Source organism: Petaurus breviceps, unplaced genomic scaffold (genome assembly GCF_028583685.1).
Source record: "Petaurus breviceps papuanus isolate PSGF00001 unplaced genomic scaffold, PetGlider_PUasm1.0 38, whole genome shotgun sequence".
NCBI classification, from domain to species: Eukaryota; Metazoa; Chordata; class Mammalia; order Diprotodontia; family Petauridae; genus Petaurus; species Petaurus breviceps.
The window spans coordinates 19,295,114-19,313,402 of NW_027186304.1; the positions used below are offsets into that span (position 1 = coordinate 19,295,114).

General features: G+C 36.6%; 1 protein-coding gene across 4 annotated transcripts in view; it reads left to right on the plus strand.

Annotated features, from left to right (window-relative positions):
* Window positions 1–18,289, plus strand: part of PTPN2 (protein tyrosine phosphatase non-receptor type 2) — a 114,051-nt gene that overhangs the window by 89,963 nt on the left and 5,799 nt on the right. For 2 of the 4 annotated variants that reach the window (XM_069099602.1, XM_069099605.1), the window contains 3 exons: window positions 859–1,020; window positions 9,554–9,747; window positions 15,002–16,477. In XM_069099602.1, coding sequence (XP_068955703.1) covers window positions 859–1,020; window positions 9,554–9,747; window positions 15,002–15,221 — 576 coding nt within the window. In that variant the 3' untranslated portion in view covers window positions 15,222–16,477. Of the gene's footprint in view, window positions 1–858; window positions 1,021–9,553; window positions 9,748–15,001; window positions 16,478–18,289 lie in introns of those variants that run through there. The other 2 variants (XM_069099603.1, XM_069099604.1) reach the window with 2 other exon arrangements.

Sequence of the window (18,289 nt, forward strand, 5' to 3'; positions counted from 1 at the left end):
GTGTGTGTGTGTGTGTGTGTGTGTGTGTGTGTGTGTGTGTGTGTGTGAAGTGTCTGAGGCAGGTTTTGAACTCAGGTTCTCCTGACTCCAGGGCCAGTGCTATACTCACTGCGCCACCTGACTGCCCCAGATTGATCTGTTTTTTAATCAGTACCAAGTTATTTTGAAAATTACTGCTTTGTAGAATAGTTTAAGATCTGGCACTGCTAAGCCCCCTTTGTTCCCAGTCCTTTTCATTATTTCCCTTGAGATTCTTGACATTTTTCTTCCTTAAAATATATTTCATTATTATTTTATCTTGTTCTATAAAGTAACTTCTTAGTTGTTTCATTTATATCCCTAAATATATAAATCAATCTCTGTCATGTAAGTACTTTTGTATCTCAGTGGTAATTCTCACATATTATACACATTTTATAGTTATTTTAGTAAAATCTCCCTTTTGATCATTTCTCCTCATTATTTCTTAGCACCCTATAAAAATGCTGGTCATTTTTGTGGATTTATTTTGTCTTCTCACTGACTGAAGCTATTTTAATCAGCCTGCTAATTTTCTATGTGTGTCTGTTAGGGTGTACCATGCATAGAATTAGTAGAACTGTTAACAACAGCATGAAAATTGACTTAAACACTAATAACCATCAGTAACTGTTATAAAAGAAAACCTGCTTTAGTTTTTCATCTTGAGAAATCCTTTCCAGCTCTGATACTGATTAAGATCCATAGAACTACCCAAAGGAACTTGAAGTCTAAAAAAATTCAGTAAGAGATAATCGGAACTATGTGACCCTGTTCATCTTACTAAACTGATCTCTATCGATAGTAGCAACCTCAAAAATATTTTAATTTTTTTTGCAGATGGAAAAAAGAGATGATCCTTTTTCTGTTGATATTAAGCAAGTATTACTGAATATGAGAAAATATCGAATGGGACTTATTCAGACGCCAGATCAACTAAGATTTTCATATATGGCTGTAATAGAAGGAGCAAAATTTATAATGGGAGATTCAAATATCCAGGTAAACTTTATAGGCAGAAGTAACATATACATCTGTATAAATAGGAACATGTAAGATAAATACTTATGCCTTATAGCATTAGTATATAGTAATGCAAGCAGTATATAATTGCTGTTCTCCTCCTCTCCCATTCTCCCAAAGCATGTATCTTACACGTTTGATATGACAAGCCTGTTTATTAAAAACAAAAACCTTAAATCTTATACCATCATATCCTAATGGGGAACTCAACTTCATATTGCTTCCTCTATAATACTGGTATCCTTGACTTCTCTTAGGTTTTAGTTTCAGAGTCAACTTAATTCAGAAGAGCTGTTAGTTGTGTGCCACTTTTTAAAGCAGACTTTACAAAATAATTGTTCAGAATATGCGTTTCGTTATTTTGTTGTAAAGTGATTTTAATATGACTAGTCACAGATGCTAATTGAAGGCTGGTTTAATTTTGGTATTTTTTTTTTTAAGGGAGGGCAGTATTTCATTTGATCATTAGTCATGTTGGTGATAACAGTGGTTTCACCTGCATGACATTTTTACAACTCAATTGGATAACTGATTGTTGAAAGATATTTTTGTGCTGTGTATTAGGATACATAATACACTGATATAAAATAACAAGGAAATAGAATCACTCAACAAAACTTTATATTTTTTGCCTTGAATCCTGACCTTGGATACATTAAATGTCAGACTCTAATCTAGTAAATTTCCTACACTGTGAAGCCATAAACTGGCTAATAGTTTTTCGTGATTGCCAGTCATATGTGGAATGCTTATGTAAACCCTCTTTGGGGTTTACCACAAGACTCTCTGTTACATGAAAGTTATAGTATCTAGTAACTCAAATTATATGTATCATAGGAATCATAGAAGTTAGAGCTGCAAGGGACCTAAATCAACTAGTCCAACTTCCTCATATTACACACAAATGAGATAATAAAACTGAGAAGTTAAATAATTTGTCCAAGGTCACTCAATTTTTAATGACCAATTTAAGGCTAAAACTCTGGTCTCAAGGGCCTGTAATATTTTACCATGCTTCCTTTTAGTTAGGATTAGTAGAATTAAGCAGCTATTGCCCTGGTTAGGGAGGATCTGAAAAGAGACATCAGATTTACAGTGTTCTCTAATCCAGTCAATTGGAAGCATAGTAGTTTTTTCTACTTTGTGATAATCTACAACCCTCAGCTATAATAGTTACTTTCATCATCCCTGTTTGAAATATGTTACTCAGCACCCAATCGTGGTACATGCCCCTCCTCTCCTTACTTGTTGCCTTCCCTGTTCTCTCATTTCTTTTCCTTCATTTGTAGTTTAGAAATAACATGTACGGAGACAGTTAGGTGGTACAGTGAATAGAGCACTGGCCTTGGAGTCAGCAGAACCTGAGTTCAAATTCGGCCTCAGACACTTGACACTTGCTAGCTGCGTGACTTCGGGCAAGTCACTTAAGCCCAATTGCCTTACCTTCCTCCCTTCAAAAAAAAAAGACGTACAATTTTGTGACTGGTTTGTTCATAAAATTAGTTTTTCTGGAAACTCATTGTTTCCCTCCTTTTTTAATCCCAGTTTTGAAGATGCCAGGGATATCCTTGGTCTTTCTGAATTTTTTCTTGAAGTCTTTATACCGTGACATGAAATAATAATTCCATTAGTAATTCCCATTCTGAGGTAATTGTTTCCCTTTTTCTCACAAACATCACCTTGGAGAAGTGGACATTTCTATTATTGTGTGTGGTTTTATTTGGTTCTATTTGTGGGGGAAATAGAGATGATGTTGGGCCTGAAGGATTTGAGAACTCTCAGAAAATGTATCCTTTTTTTTGTTGCAGACATAGTAATTGGAAGTCTTAACTTCTCTGGTGTGTATGAGGGAGGAGGGTTAGAATAGGGACATTTCCTTTAGGGAAGCCTCTGTGATGATGACCTTGGCCTACCTGGATAAATCTCGGTGATTCTCAGTTGTGATCTGAACTGGTAATCGGTATCACCAATTCCCTACAGTCTATGATTTTCAATATTCTCAGGCAAATGATATAGGTGAGAACTTCTCAGAACCTTTTGATCTGAGGATTCCCCCAGAGAGCTTTTGTTTATGTGGGTTACATCTGCTCCTATTTACCATATATTAAAATTAAAGCAATTTGGTATTATGAAAATAGTTTTGGGTTAGCTAGGTGGCACAGTGAATTGAGCACTGGCCGTGGAGTCAGGAGAACCTGAGTTCAAATTCAGCCTCAGACACTTAACACTTGCTAGCTGTGTGACCTTGGGCAACTCACTTAAGCTCAATTGCCTCCCCAAAAAGCAAAACAAAAGAAAATAGTTTTGACTTCATGAGACTCCCTTGAGGGTCTCAGGGACCCCTCGATCAGTTGTCAGTCAATAAATGTTTATTAAATTTCTGTTTTGTGCCAGGCACTGAGTTAAGTACCTAGAGATACTTGAGAAAGGCAGAAGATAAGTCCCTTCCCTCAAGGAACTCCTTGTCTAACGGGGAAGACAAAAGAAACTTAGAGGCTGGGGGGGGGGACTTGGTGTGGGGGCTAGAGCTGGGGAGGAACTACTGAAGTGAGTGCCTTGGGCACCCTCCTTAAAGGGAAGATGTAGGAAGAGTTCTCAGGTGTCTGCCCTCTACAGTCAGAGGTAGGGAAGGGCCCCAAAGGTTGGAGTCCCCAGACCAAACTTTGGAAACCACTGCTCTAGATGGCAGCACTTCCCACCTTCAAAAAAAATCTTTCCGTTGCATTGTAAAGCTTTAGTATCTTAGTTTCATAAATGAGCAGGGTCAGATTCAAGCCAATTTCTTTTTGGATTAGTTGTATTCTATAGCTGCTTTTCCTTTAAAAAAAAAATAGCAGGTCTTGAATTCCAGACTTTTACAAATTTTTAAATAAGATTAAATGTTCTAGTTCATAGTTTTCTTATTCAGTACTCCTTTCCTTGATGACAGATTTAGAATTTGTTCTATATTCTGGGAATTTCTCCAATAAGATTTTATTTCTGGCATAAATTGTCTCTTACTGGCATTTTTTACTTTTGTCCAAGCAGAAAGCAAAGCTTCAGTGAAGGGTAAAATAATACCTCAGATTTACCCATGTAAATTCTGGGAACTCTTTAGCATTCTTATTTGATACCTTACTTGGCCAAATGTAAATAGCCAGTTGTTTTCTTGTTCTCTTATCTCCGTTTTCACTGCTTTTTCAAACCAGTGTGGCTGAGTGATGGGAAAGCATTGGTGATAGTCAGTGGGCATTTATTAAGCTCTTACGGAATGCCAGAAGCACCAAGAAGGGCAAAATGAGTTCTTAATAAATCCCAGTTTTACAAGATATGACCATGAATAGTTAACTGTATGATGGCTTACGTAGCAGACATTGTGGTGTGTGAATGTCCTGTAAGTGGGACTCACCGAAGTATAGCAATTCTTTCATCTAGTGACATAAATCTTGATTGTGCAGTATTTGCTATGTCAGTAAGAAAGAATGATGCAGAGGAAACACAGCCTGTATTCCTGTTCAAAAAGAAACCAAAACACTGTTCTATACGTTACTTAGATATTGTTGTATGTTAACAGACTGTGACCCAGTTTAAAATAGGACTCTTATCCTTGTACTATCCAAAAAGACAAACTCTTTTGACTCACAGAATTCTTTTCCTTTCCAAAGCAAACCTGAAAAACCATAAGTTGTAAGAGTAACTAGTAACTTCATCAATTCAAACTAAAACATGATCCTGTTAAAAAATCAACCTATGAGCATTTATTAAACACCTGCAATGTGCCCTGCACTATTTTAGCCTTTGAGGATACCTATTAAAAAAAGAAAGACTCCATTCAAAGAATTGACATTGTATTGAGGGAGAAAACATGGCATAAATAAATATCTATAGAATGTGTACAAAATAAACTTGTTAAATAGGGGGATGAGATTAGCAGCTAGAGAGATTAGGAAAGGCTTTGTGTGGAAAGGACTATTTGAGGTGAATTTTGAAGGAAGTGCAATTCTAAGATGTGGCAGTGAAGTGAAGATGCATTCTAGACATTGAGGGGCACACCCCCATTGCTGAGGTACAGAGACTGGACTGTGGTATGTGAGGAGCGACCAGAATGCCAGTTTGACTGGAATGTAGGGTGTGGAAAGGGAAGTGATGCACGCTGCCATTGGCTGGTTAGGTTGGAACTCTGGAAGGAAGAGCTTATTTGAGCCTAGAGGTGATGATGAGCCATTGGAGTTTCTTGAGTACAGGGAATGACATGGTTAGACAGGCACCTGAGGAAAATCACTTGGAAATGGGAGAGGCTGACAGAGATGACAAATTAGAAGGCTGCTGTGGTAGTTCAGGTGAGAAGCTGAGAAGTGATGAAAGCCCAATCTTGGATTTTTACATGGAGAGACAGGTTGTGAGGATTGTGATGACTGCCTTAGTACTACTATGTTTTAATGTTGATAGTCTACAACTGGACATTCTTAATTATTTATTTCATATAGATTCCTAGAGACGTGCAGATGGTTCAGATATTCTTTTTAGTTGTTAAATCAGAGTGTGTAAACCCTATTTGATGTTAGGGATACCCATATTTGAGCCAGGCTTTTAACTGTTATTTTGCACATTGATTACATCCTGACTTATCCACATAGTTTTAGAAGTGCAGTGCATGACAGACTTGGTTCACATTAGAAGACACTGGAATGTTAGCCTTTTTGTTTATCAGTAATTATATTAGGGTAGCTACATGGCACAATGGATGGAGTCCCAGGACTGGAGTCAGGAAGACTCATCTTCCAGAGTTCAAATATGGCTTCAGATACTTACTAGCTGTGTGACCCTGGGCAAGTCACTTAACTTAGTTTCCTCATCTGTAAAATGAGCTGGAGAAGGAAATGGCAAACGACTCCTGCGTCTTTGCCAAGAAAACCCCAAACGGGGTCACAATGAGTCTCAAACAGCTGAACAACAACACAAACCCCAAGCTTCAGTCTTGTAATGATAGCTCATTTTTACAGTGTTAAGGTTTTACGGAGAGCTTTAGGTACAGGCTCGGGAGATTTGAGATTCCGAGTCTGAGGCAGAATTTGAGCCTATAACTTCAGTTGTGTGTCCACTGAACCAGGCTGCCTGTCACAAGCAAGTACTTTACAAATGTTATTTCATTTAAGTGTCACAGCAGCACTGAGGGGCATACTGTCCAGATATTGTGACCCCATTTTACAGATGAGGAAACAGAGACTCATCAGTTATAAATTAATAAACTGTAGAATATCAGGTAACCACCTTCTGTTGTAGCTAGCAGAACTCATATCTGTCAAAAGGACAGCTGCACCTCAGAATCTGACCCAGGTGTAGTTCTCTGTTTTGAGAGTTTGTTGGGTGACACTTACCTTTGGCTGATACACATCACTCTGTTTCTACTCCTTTGTGTTGATAATCGTAGGATTGTTGAACAAAGTTATCTTTCTTGTCGTGGCCATATAGGAATCTTGTATGAACTTTGTTGATGAGAGACTCTAATTTCCAAGTCAGGTGCATTTTATGTGAACAAAAAGTTACTTCAGTGGATTGATGGTAGAGCTTACAACCTATCTCAGCTTTCTCCTCCTGCGTGATTGATTTTCCTCCATGAATCCAGCACAAAGAAACCTTCTGGATCTTTCTGAATTTCGGTAGCTTATCACTGGAACTCCTGGGCCTTCAATGTCATTTCTGTTGCCCCCTGATTTACTATACCTCTTCTAATTACACATTTAATTCATGATTTCTCTTTAAAGGTTTTATGAATGAGTCTATAATCTAAACAGAAGTGTTGCCCTTGACTGCCACATTGCCCCACTTAACAAATAAGTCTATTGACTAAACCAGTTTTATAGTTCTTTTAGTTTCCTTATTATTGATTTACATTAAACTTATACATAAAATTACTGTAATTGGTGTCATCCTTTTCTCCATCCCTTTTCCATTTGTCAGGATTACTCACTTGTTTGAGGGGGTCAAGTATGATTTTGCCATGTACACCAACTTTTTTTTTTCTCATTTTTCCTTCAGCTTGGTATTATTTTGGATCTTTGTTTAACTAAGTTGTCAATTTTAACTATACAGGCAACTGATTTGAGAATGGGTAGATATCAGTAATATGCCATTTCCTCTCTGTTAAAATATGAGTTTTATTTTGGGGGATGTCATTCAGTGCTCACCATATCCAGTGTATGACAGACTTTATTCACATTAGAAGACATTGCCTTCTGATTTTTTTCTCAAAGGTATTCATGCTATATATAAGCAGAAGCTATGTAGCTAACAAATCTTTGGTCTTTCTCATGTCTTACTCCAAAACCCTATTTCCAACGGATTCTTTACTATCTTTGTATATTCCTCCCTTTTTTCCACTGAAGTCAGTGAGCATCAGTGTACTTGTTCATTTAATTTTGAGGTCTTAACAGGCTCTTTATAGAATTTCTCTTTCTTTTCACAGTGTACTACAGATGTTAACATATAGTTAAAGTAGTTTTCATAGTAGTGTCTGGAGATATTTAACATTCGCGATACTGGATGACCAAATATTCCATGAAATACTGTTTCTTTTTGCCTTTGGATGTACAATAAAACCAACTCCACTATTTCTTCTAATTGCCTCTCTTTGAGGAGAACCTGTGAAAGAGTTCTTTCAGATAGCTGCAAATTCCAAGATTGATAATACTTCAGATCCTCCAGTAATATATGTCTATTTATTGGTCACTGAATTAGGGCTGTCATAACAGCCTAAAACTTGTGTGATTATTAGGAGCTTTCTATAGAAGCAGAAGAAGATCACACATGGCTAAAGAGTATTTTGCATTTTTCTTTGTTTCATGCGTGACCATGACCAAAAAATTTATTACTAAATAGCCTGCCAGCTAGTGATGAACCTTTCCATACTTAGCTAGCCTCCTTGGAAAGCAAACTTAAATCTGTTGCTAAGGCTACATTCAAAGCCTTCCCAATATAGTAGAAATTGTTAGAACTTGCATTCTTATATCATATCCTTCAAGAATTTTCCATTTCTACACCATGAGAAAAAAAAAAACTTCATTTTTAATGACTAATTTGTGGTGTTTTTAGACATACACTAAGCTGAAATTTCTTTGAGGAAAGAATGGATTGTTAAGTAAATATTTAATAAATGAAATTTCAAGAGAACAATTTCAAACTACAAAAACTTTTTTTTATAAAATCTAGATCTGTAATTTTGTGGTTATGGGAAACATTCGGCATGGAAATCCCCTCTTACTGATGGATGTCAACTGATCATATCTCATAGTTTCTTGGGCCACCAAGATATGTGGTTACTTGCTCAGAATCACAAAGAGTTTGTGCCAGAGGTAGGGCTTGATTTCAGGTGTTCTTTATTCAAAGTACATATGCCATAGTTTTTTCAGCTATTTCCCATTTGGTGAGCAAGTCCTTAGTTTCCATTTCTTTGTCACCATAAAAAAAAAGTTGTTTTAAACATATTTATACATATGGGACATTTTCTTTCTTTGAACTCTCAGGGATATTGCAGGGTCAAAGGGTAGAAACCCTTCAGTGAGACCAGTTCATAAGTTGCCAATTGTCTAGGTTCCATTTTGAAGAATTACAATGGACTTCTGGCTGCAGGATATATTTGTATATGCATATCTTTAAGCCATTCCTAGAAACACTGGTTTTCTATTTCTCTGTGTGCCTATACCTGTTCTCATATTCTTTTCTTCTTGCTTATCACCATGGTAGTTATGATAATGAAGAGTTGCAGTGATAAGATGCTGCTCCCTATTATCAGCTCTAGGGCTTCAGGAATATTAAGGGAGTTTTTCCCAATGTGGTGATAGGCCAGATTTCAGGTCTTTGAGTTCTAGTGCCCTGTAAGGCAGACCAGGCAGAAGCACATCTAGATTAAGAAGCTGGTGACCTATCACCAGGCTGTTCTCTGTAGTATGATCAGGAACTAGATCATGCCAAATATTCGATTTTTTTTTAAGGGGGGGAGGCAAAGCAATTGGACTTGCCCAGGGTCACACAGCTAGTAAGTGTGTCAAGTGTCTGAGGCCAAATTTGAACTCAGGTCCTCCTGACTCCAGGGCTGGTGCTCTATTCACTGTGCCACCTAGCCGCCCCTAAATATTCCATTTCTGTTACCACTAGAAAGTGGGAGATTGCTTTAGTACTTCAATTACAGAATTCTCTTAGACAAGGACATGAGCTGTGTGTGTGTGTTGTGTGTGTGTGTGTGTGTGTGTGTGTGTGAACTTTAAATACTTCTCTAAGTACTATCATGTAGTTCTAGTATAATTTTTTTAGATAAATGGCTTTATAAAAAAGGAAGTATTCCTAACCCTTGGTTATTATAATTGGTGAGGTATTTTAAATTAATTAAAGTGGCTAATATTGTATTTTATGAAACATTGAATTGAGGGATTTTTTTTTTAAGGTTCTGTCGTACTTTTAGAAATGGTGGAAAGAACTTTGTAATGATGACAAGGTATTTTATTATCCATCATGTTGTACTTTTCTCCCAATTTAGAAGCGGTGGAAAGAACTTTCCAATGAAGATGAAGCACCTAACTATGAGCATTCACCACCTCATCCAGCTACAATGATTACTGAAAAGTATAATGGGAATAGAGTGGGGTTCGAAGAAGATGAAAAAGGTGACAAAATAAACCTTACAGAGCTCTCCACCAAGATGCAAGATACAGCAGAAGAGAGCACTGAAAGGTAAGTTTTATGGAGTTAATATGCTAGAAAAAAGCAAGTTTTATTTTGCATGTTTAGACAGATTCATTCTCAGTGACTTCTTTTGAATAATCTTGCTTTGTAGGATCATAGGAGTCAAAGCTTAAAGTCATCTCTAAATTATTCTGCTCACTTCCATATTGATTTATTGAGCATCTCCTGTATGCCTAGTATTATAGAGGATGTTAAAGAATTATAAGACTAAGACGTAGTTTCTTTGTACCACAGGGATAATTTTATTTGCACTACCTACTTTAGAGGGTTTTTGTGAGCAAAGTCCTTTATAAGCCTTAAAGTTCTATGCATACATACAAATGTGAGGAAGTATCATTTACTCCTAGTTCTTTTTAGCATCTTAATTCTTCAGTTCCTTCTGTAACGTATTCATTTCCACAAGCTTTTATTTGTGCTTGGAATTTTCCTTTACTAGTGTTAAATTTTGCTTCCGTTATTCAAATATATCATTTGTCCATTTGAAAATATCTTGCATTATTTGTCTGATTTTTTTCCACCTACACATTTTCTGGTACTTGTGTAGCTTCATTTTTATTACTGTTTTTGTCATGTTCTCATCTTTTTCAGTAGGTTTCAGCCAGAAATAGTCCTGGTCCCCGTCCTCACGGTTGTATTGCTGCTCTGCTTTGTTCCTTTCTCTGTTCTGGCCAGAGTTTATCATCCTGCTTTTCTGTGGATTTTTAACTGTCCAGTTTGTTTGTCACCATCCTTAATCTCGAGAGCCATGAATGTCATGTTTTTTCTTTTTATGCACAGTGCTTTGTCCTTAGTAGGCACTTATTTTTTAAGTGAACTGAGTTCAGTGGAAACTACATTATTATGGTTTTTTTCCAACTTCTTGGGCTTTTTCTTCCCATCCCAGGTTTCCAACTGCTTACTAAACATCTCCATTTGAATATCCCTTTAGCATCTTAAATTTGCCACATCTATAATGTACTGATTTTCTTTGTCCTTCTTCCCCCTATAAACTTAACTATTTCTCCATTTTTTCCTGCCATACTTAGATTCACCCAGCCTTAAAACGAACATCCATGACTCTTGTTTTGCTTCCTCCTGTATCATATCCAGTTAAGCACAAGTCCTGTTATTTCTGTATGTTTCTTGCCTATATCCTGTCCTTTTCACATGCACTGCTACCATCCTACATCTTAGCACCGAATTCCACTTGTTTCATGTACTCATTCTTCTGAGATTCATCCTATTTAGATGCTAATTTATTCTGCTTCCTATTTTTCACCTTTCTGGATGGAATGAAATAAGGTTTCAAAGATGCAACCTTAAAGGACTATAAATGTTAGCTATTATTATCATTATGTCAAAATACCTTGATTAATTACCCATTACCTACAGGGTAAAGGCCAGTTACTGAGAAGTGGCAGCATGGTATAGTGAAAGAAGGACTGAATTTAGGAGCAGAAATTTTGTGTTCAAGCGCCAGGTCTGGTAATTATTAAATATGTAACCATGGACAAGTCACTTCACTTCTGAGCCTGTTTTCTCATTTGTGAAGTGGAATATTAATACTTATATTACCTATCTCACAGAACCATTTCAAGGAAAGTGCTTTATAAATCTTGCGATACTATATAAATGCGAATTGTGCCGGCCCCCCCCCCCCCATTATACCCAAGTGCATTTCATATATTACATGATTAAGTATTGCATTGGAACCTCCTGCCAAGATGGCTGCTTGAAGAAGACAAGTGCTCCCACCATCCTTGGGCACAATTCTGAAGTTTGCATGAGACTGAATAATGATCAAGAAACCCAGTGTGAAACTGTATTAAATGACATCTTCCACCCCAGGACTACAAAAAATTATAGTACCAGGCAATAGGAAAGGGGAAGTAGACCTCAGACAAAGCCTGCGTTAATAAATGGGACATGAATAGCCTGAAAGACTGTGTCCAGAAGCAGCAAGAATGGAGAGATCCTCTGAAAAAACCCTTGGTTAGGAATCTTGAATGCCTCAGGTAACTTCAGTGGACATTAACAAGTGCAGTGCTGTAATGTTCAGACCCTGAGGGTTCTGAGGTCCCTAACACTATTTCCTGAGGTGCCATAGAGGGCCCCAAAGGCCCTCCTAAGCCCCAGGAGGTGGCAGTCAGCGCAAAAACCTAGGACAAGCCAGAGTGAGACAAACCGAATCACCTCACACAAAAATGCAGCAGGGGTGGACCTGAGCCATTGGCCCAACAAGTAAATCCAAGAAAAGACCAACTGCTGTAAAAAAAAAATTATTGCAAATCATAACACAACTGTAGGCAGAGATGCAAAGGGTTTGTTTTAAAAAAGAGGAATTTTCCACTATGTAAATAACTAGAAATAATGAAACATGAGGTGAGAAGTGGGGGTGGGGGAAGTTCTTAAGGAAAGAATTTGAAGGAGAATAAGTAGCTTGGAAGAAAAAATGGTGAATCTTACCCAAAAAATGGTATCCCTTAAAACTAGGATGGATCCAAGATAAATCACTGCCTCCATGAATCTACAAGAAATGTTAGAACAAAATCAGGATTGACAAAATATTTTTTCTTTTTCTTTAATAAGCAATTGGGGTTAAGTAACTTGCTCAAGGTTACACGGCCAGTTATTTCTGGGTGTGGTGCTGAGTGTCTGAGCCCGGGATTTGATCTCCAGGTCGTCCCGACACTGGTGCCGGTGCTCTTACTCGCTGAGCCACCTGGCCACCCCTAAGCAATTGGGGTTAAGTAACTTGCTCAAGGTTACACGGCCAGGTGTTTCTGGGTGGGTGCTAAGTGTCTGAGCCTGGGATTCGATCTCCAGGTCTTCTCAACACTGGAGCCGGTGCTCTTACTCGCTGTGCTACCTGGCCACCCCTACAAAATATTTTTTCAAATGTAAACTAATCACAAATACTTGACCTAGAATCATAAATAAAAAATGCCCTGATCTATTAAAACTAAAGGGCAAAGTAGAGAGAAAAGAATACACCAATCAGCTCCTGAAAAGAACCCCAAGAGGAGAAATCTCAGGATTGTTAGAGTCAAAGTCCAGATCTCCCACATCAAACTGGAAAAAAAAAATAGCAAGGGGTGCCTAGGTGGCGAAATGAATAGAGCACCAGCCCTGGAGTCAAGAGGACCTGAGTTCAAATACGGCCTCAGACACTTACTAGCTGTGTGACCTTGGGCAAGTCACTTAACCCCAATTGCCCCTCCAAAAAGCAGGGGGGAAAATAGCTAAATACAGAAAGAAGGCATTCAGGTTCTAAGGAACTGTAGTTAAGGTCACATAAGACCTTGGTGGGTTCCATTACAAATGAGAAGCATTTTGGAATACAGTATTCCAAAAAGCAAAAGACGACTAACAATAACAGCCTGCTGAGTTGAATATAATTGTATAGAGGGAAATGGATTTGTATTGAAATAGATGACTTTGAAGCATTCCTAAAGAAAGAACCAAAATTTAATAGGAACTTTGAAATACAAACACAAGATTGCAGAGAAACTTAAAAAGTTAAATGTATTTGAGCAGTTGGAAGAAGCCAAAGGATGATGTGTAATGCAAACATTCGAATGGAAGAGAAAAAACATTTCTTTCAGAATGTTTTAAGGGAGTTAAATAAGAAAAAACAGGTCTTGAGAGTGGATTGGTTGTGTTCTGAGCAATTTAAGAGGAGAAAGAGAAGGGACAGTGAAAGGGGGAATACACTAGGTTAGAAATAAGGAAAAAGGGAGTGAATCTCCTAATTTGAGGAGAATCTATAAACATAGAGGTGGGAGTGAGATGAAAAAGAGGTTGGACACTCACACCTTGGTGTGGAAATAGATCACACTTAAGGAATCAGACAGGAGTGAGTGGGGAATTAAGAGGAAGGATAATAAATAATACCAGGGAGAAAGTAAGCACAAGCAGCTTTATAACGATATCATTCAGAACTGAGCACAATTTAAAATGTACAAAAATCCATATAATTCAGTGAGATTTCTCCATGTATCTAAATAATAACAACAGTAATAACTGTTCACATGTATATAGCTGTGAATTTAGAAAATGCTTGCCTCGCAACATGTTCCCTGTGACCCAGGCAGTATTATTACCATTTTTTTGCAGTTGAAGAAACAGTCTCAGAGAGGCAAGTAACTTTTTTGTGGTCATACAGCAAGCAAGCATATAAGGTAGCATTCAAAGCCACATCTCCCAAAACCCAGCTTTTTTTTCAGTCTGCCAAAGTCACATCATATATTCATAAGTTTCTATACAATATCTTGTCACATGAGTTAGATGTCTGCCATGTTACCATGCTGAGATGTTATTATATTCAGTATAGACATGTTATGCTTTTTATTCATCTTTAGAGAGAAGCTGAGAAAATTCTAGTTTAGAAATTTGGTTATGCAATCAAATTATTCTTTCCTTTTTAAGATTTCCGAGCTATTTGCCTTACAACAGTTCTTTGGTGTAAATTAAGTATTATTATCTCTATGAAAAAATAGGCTTAGAGAAATTAAGTTGAAATTCATTGATTTTGTATGTATCACAGCCAGCGTTTAAATCCAGACTTCTTAACTACCATTTCAGTAGTCTTTGCATTAACAGTTCTCCTTTGTAAATTAAATGACCAAGACTTACCTATGATTGGTATCTCAGACTAGGAATAGACCTTGTCTACCCAGAATCCTTAAGCTATTTTACTCAGATTTGTAATGGTTTTGAGGAAAGAAAAAACTTTCCTTGCAGCTTCTCTTACAGAATGTCTTAGAATTGAAGGGTTTTCATTAAAACAAGGTAAGGACAGAATAGAGAAATGTCAATTAGAAGTAAACATCAGAAAGCCAAAGCTTCCAGAAAATGATGAAAATCCTAAAAAGATAAACCTGAGGTAAAAGAGTACTTTAGGTTCTTGTACTTAAATTCCTGTTCCTCTGGCTAGATTTTTTTAAAAAAGAACAACTAAACAAAAAACAAAGCAAAACATACACACTCTACAAAAGTCTGCTCCTTAGCAAAGCTTTGCATTCAGTTTCAAGATCACAGTGAGGTAGAAAACTTTTCTAGAAATTGATTTAGTTTTTCACATTAATATAAAGGTAATTTGGAGTCTCACGGATTTTTGTTTCTGTTTTTATTTTGTTCAAGTGCTTTATATGTCTATGGAATTAGTGTATTGTGAGAGGTATTTTTCTTTGTTCTCTCTTTTGTCTTGAGTAGACAGTAAAATTCAGCTAATGAGTTTGCTTACATATTTTTTTCTTTGTAGTGCCATTCGGAAACGATACCGAGAGGACAGAAAAGCTAATACAGCTCAAAAGGTGCAGCAGATGAAACAGAGGCTAAGTGAGACTGAACGAAAAAGAAAAAGGTGGTTATATTGGAAACCTATTCTCACTAAGATGGGGTTTGGTACACTCATTTTGGTTGGCGCTTTTGCTTGCTGGACATTGTATTCTCAGCATCATTCCTTACAAGTAAAGCCTTAATTTGCACAGCAAGCTTCTGCACTAGTAGTTGATTGAGTTGCTGCTGCAGTTAATCGCTAGGGCTTTGTCTCTTAGCAGCAAGCTCCCTACACGTACCTGAAAATGGCGTAGTAGAATAGACACCAACCAGATAAGTGATGGAAATCAGTCACAAGTCAACATCTCAGGACTTTGATCTGCAGGTACTTCTGAAAACCAAACTGTAAACTGCTATATAAAATAAAGATGTTAATGTTTGTTTTCAAGAAAAGTTTATAATTTTTTTTTTTTGCAAATGTGTTTATACAGTTAAAAAGTTACATTTCATCAAACTAAGCTGAAAACACCCTTGGTCAGAGGGATATATCTATGTAGGTTGTCTAGGTTTTAATTCACATGCCTGATATAAGCAATAAACATGGCTCTATCTACATTAAAACAAATGATCCTTAAAGATGTGCATAATGTGTAATGTATTCTCAACATGGGCATCAACATTTTATATTCTTAGGATAAATATATTTTATAACTGCCTATTTAATCCTTTTGTAGTTGACTGTACTTTTGAAAAAAAAAAAGCCCAGTTTAAAAAGATCTGTTACCCAAAAATAATTTTATTTTGGAACTGAATGTTCTAATTTGTGCATTGAATTAAGTGTATCATATAAATTTTCATTATTACTAAAAATTTGGTATTAGTGACTAAAAGTCTGACAATGCAATTCTTACTGTATATTTTGCATTCCATTGTGTTTTGCTATTTCCCACACTGAAGAATAAACCAAAAGCAGTTCCCCCAAAAAACATTTAAAGAAAAATGCTGCTTACAGGGACACTGTCAGGTAACTCTTAATCCAAAATGTAAGCCTCTACAAAATTTATTTTTCTATAGTTCATTATGAAAATATTTTCATAGGAATTTCAGTGATAATACACTAAAACTATAACTGAGGGGAATGCATGAGATTGAAGAAGTAAAATATTAGCTACAACTTAATCCCAGTCTGTAGTCTCATTTTCCTAAACTGAATGAAATGTGAACATTTGGCTTAATCTTTTATGTTCCCAAGTGAATTTTAAAGCTCTCTAAAATATTTGGTTAAAAGAGTAATTTGCAGCCTGACCGTGTCCCTTTAAATTCTTAATGAGATTGTTGGGGGGGAAAAAACCTTTGACTTTTAAAAAGCACATTGTTTTACTAGAAGCTGTGTTCAGAATTTAGAATGCTCTTCAGAGTGCTAGCTTTATTAAAGTTCCAACATTCCGTTCAACTTTGAGCTTGTCTGTGTTTTGTTGACTTTTAATTTATGTTGCAGATATTTGGGATTTTCTGAGACATATAGATAGAAAAGCATTTTAAAATGTTCTGGTTGAAATTGTTGAAAGTGCTCACTTACCTTGAAAGGACTGAATGTAGATTGTAGGTGATACGGCTACGTATTAAATAAGTCTTTTTTACCTTGTGCCTGTGTCCTAATTCAGTATTGTTTTCTTTAAATTTTTTAGTCAAGAGGAAGTAGCCAGGAGGCATTTCATATGCATTTTTGCATTACATCTATTCTGGTGCCAAGACCATACATTTTGGGGCATTATCCAAAACTAAGTTTTTTTCCCAGCAGTATCCTTGCTTTCCAGTTTCGTTTGTTTTTCTCCTTTTGATACATTGTTTGCAGAGTATATTTGGATCTCAGATTACATGTTATATTAGATTTAGTGATCAACCAGCTGGAGTTGGATCTATTGAAGGAAAATTTTTATAATGGGAAAAATACTACATTTGTAATCAAAGCTCTGGATCTTGGGCAAGTCATATCCCTCTAAACATCTCAGTTTCTTCATCTATAAAATGAAGAGTTTATACTAGATGGTCTCAAAGCTCTCTTGCAACTCTCATTCTATATGAACCTGTATATACATATAGGTAGTCAGTGCTAACAAGACAATAATATCCCTTGGTGGTTCATAATCCATTCATGTCTTCACTGTTCACGTTGCTCTCCATTTTGGAGCAAATCCCAGTTCTGGGGTATTCTGTGCCTCCGTTTCAACTCCGCTTTTTATTCTTCCTTCTGTTTACTTTGTGAGAACTAGTACAGTAGACACTCACTGGTGGCTCTTACAAGGAGGGAAGTCCTGGAAAATGCTATTGAGTAAGCAATAGCCCCAAATTTAAACATTATTGAAAGATTTTACATGAAACAGCATTTACCAATTTTGTTGGGCTTCTAGGTGGTGCGGCAGATAAAGTGCTGGACCTGAAGTCAGGAAAACTCTTCCTCCTGAGTTCAAATCCAGCTTTAGACACTTAATAGTTGTGTGACCCTGGGCAAGTCACTTAACTCTGTCTCAGTTTCTTCATCTGTAAAATGAGCTAGAGAAGGAAATGGCAAACCAGTTTCTTTGCCAAGAAAACTCCAAATAGGGTCACAAAGAGTCAGGCGTAACTGAAAATGACTGAACAAAATGCAGATTCATAAAAGTTTGTGATAATGTTTTGATATTCTTGAAAATTTGTCCATCATCAATATAGAAGCATTTATTAGATAAATGAAGAATTATATAGATATAACCAGCATATTGTAGTGGTAAAAATATTAGATTTAGAATTCAGGCGCATAGGTTTGAATTCTAGCTCAGATATTTTCTACCTCTTTGACCTTCAGACCTTTAGTTTTCCTCTCTGGGAAAATGAGGATATTGGATTTCATAAGATCCAGAGTTCCTTATAAATCTAAATCTAGGAACCATTATCACTTAGAAGTTTATATTCTAAGCTAGGAGTTTTCAAGATAGACATTTCATTTTTAAAAATCAGTATACCTAGGACTCATTATTAATTTCATTAGATATTACACAGAGGTATAGTAAGTTAACTCTATAATTCAATTCTGATTAACTAGAATTGGTTCCTTAGGTTCAAGAAATAAGAATAAACAATGGTTTGATTTGTTTCTCAGAATGGCTGTTAACTCTGTTTTCCAGTTTTTATCTGGGTGCTTTTCTGTCAGCTCTCGGTCATAGTGTTTGGCCTAACGCAAGAAGTGGTCAAATGGATCCGTGATTTCATCAATGTGACTACTTCCTGCTTT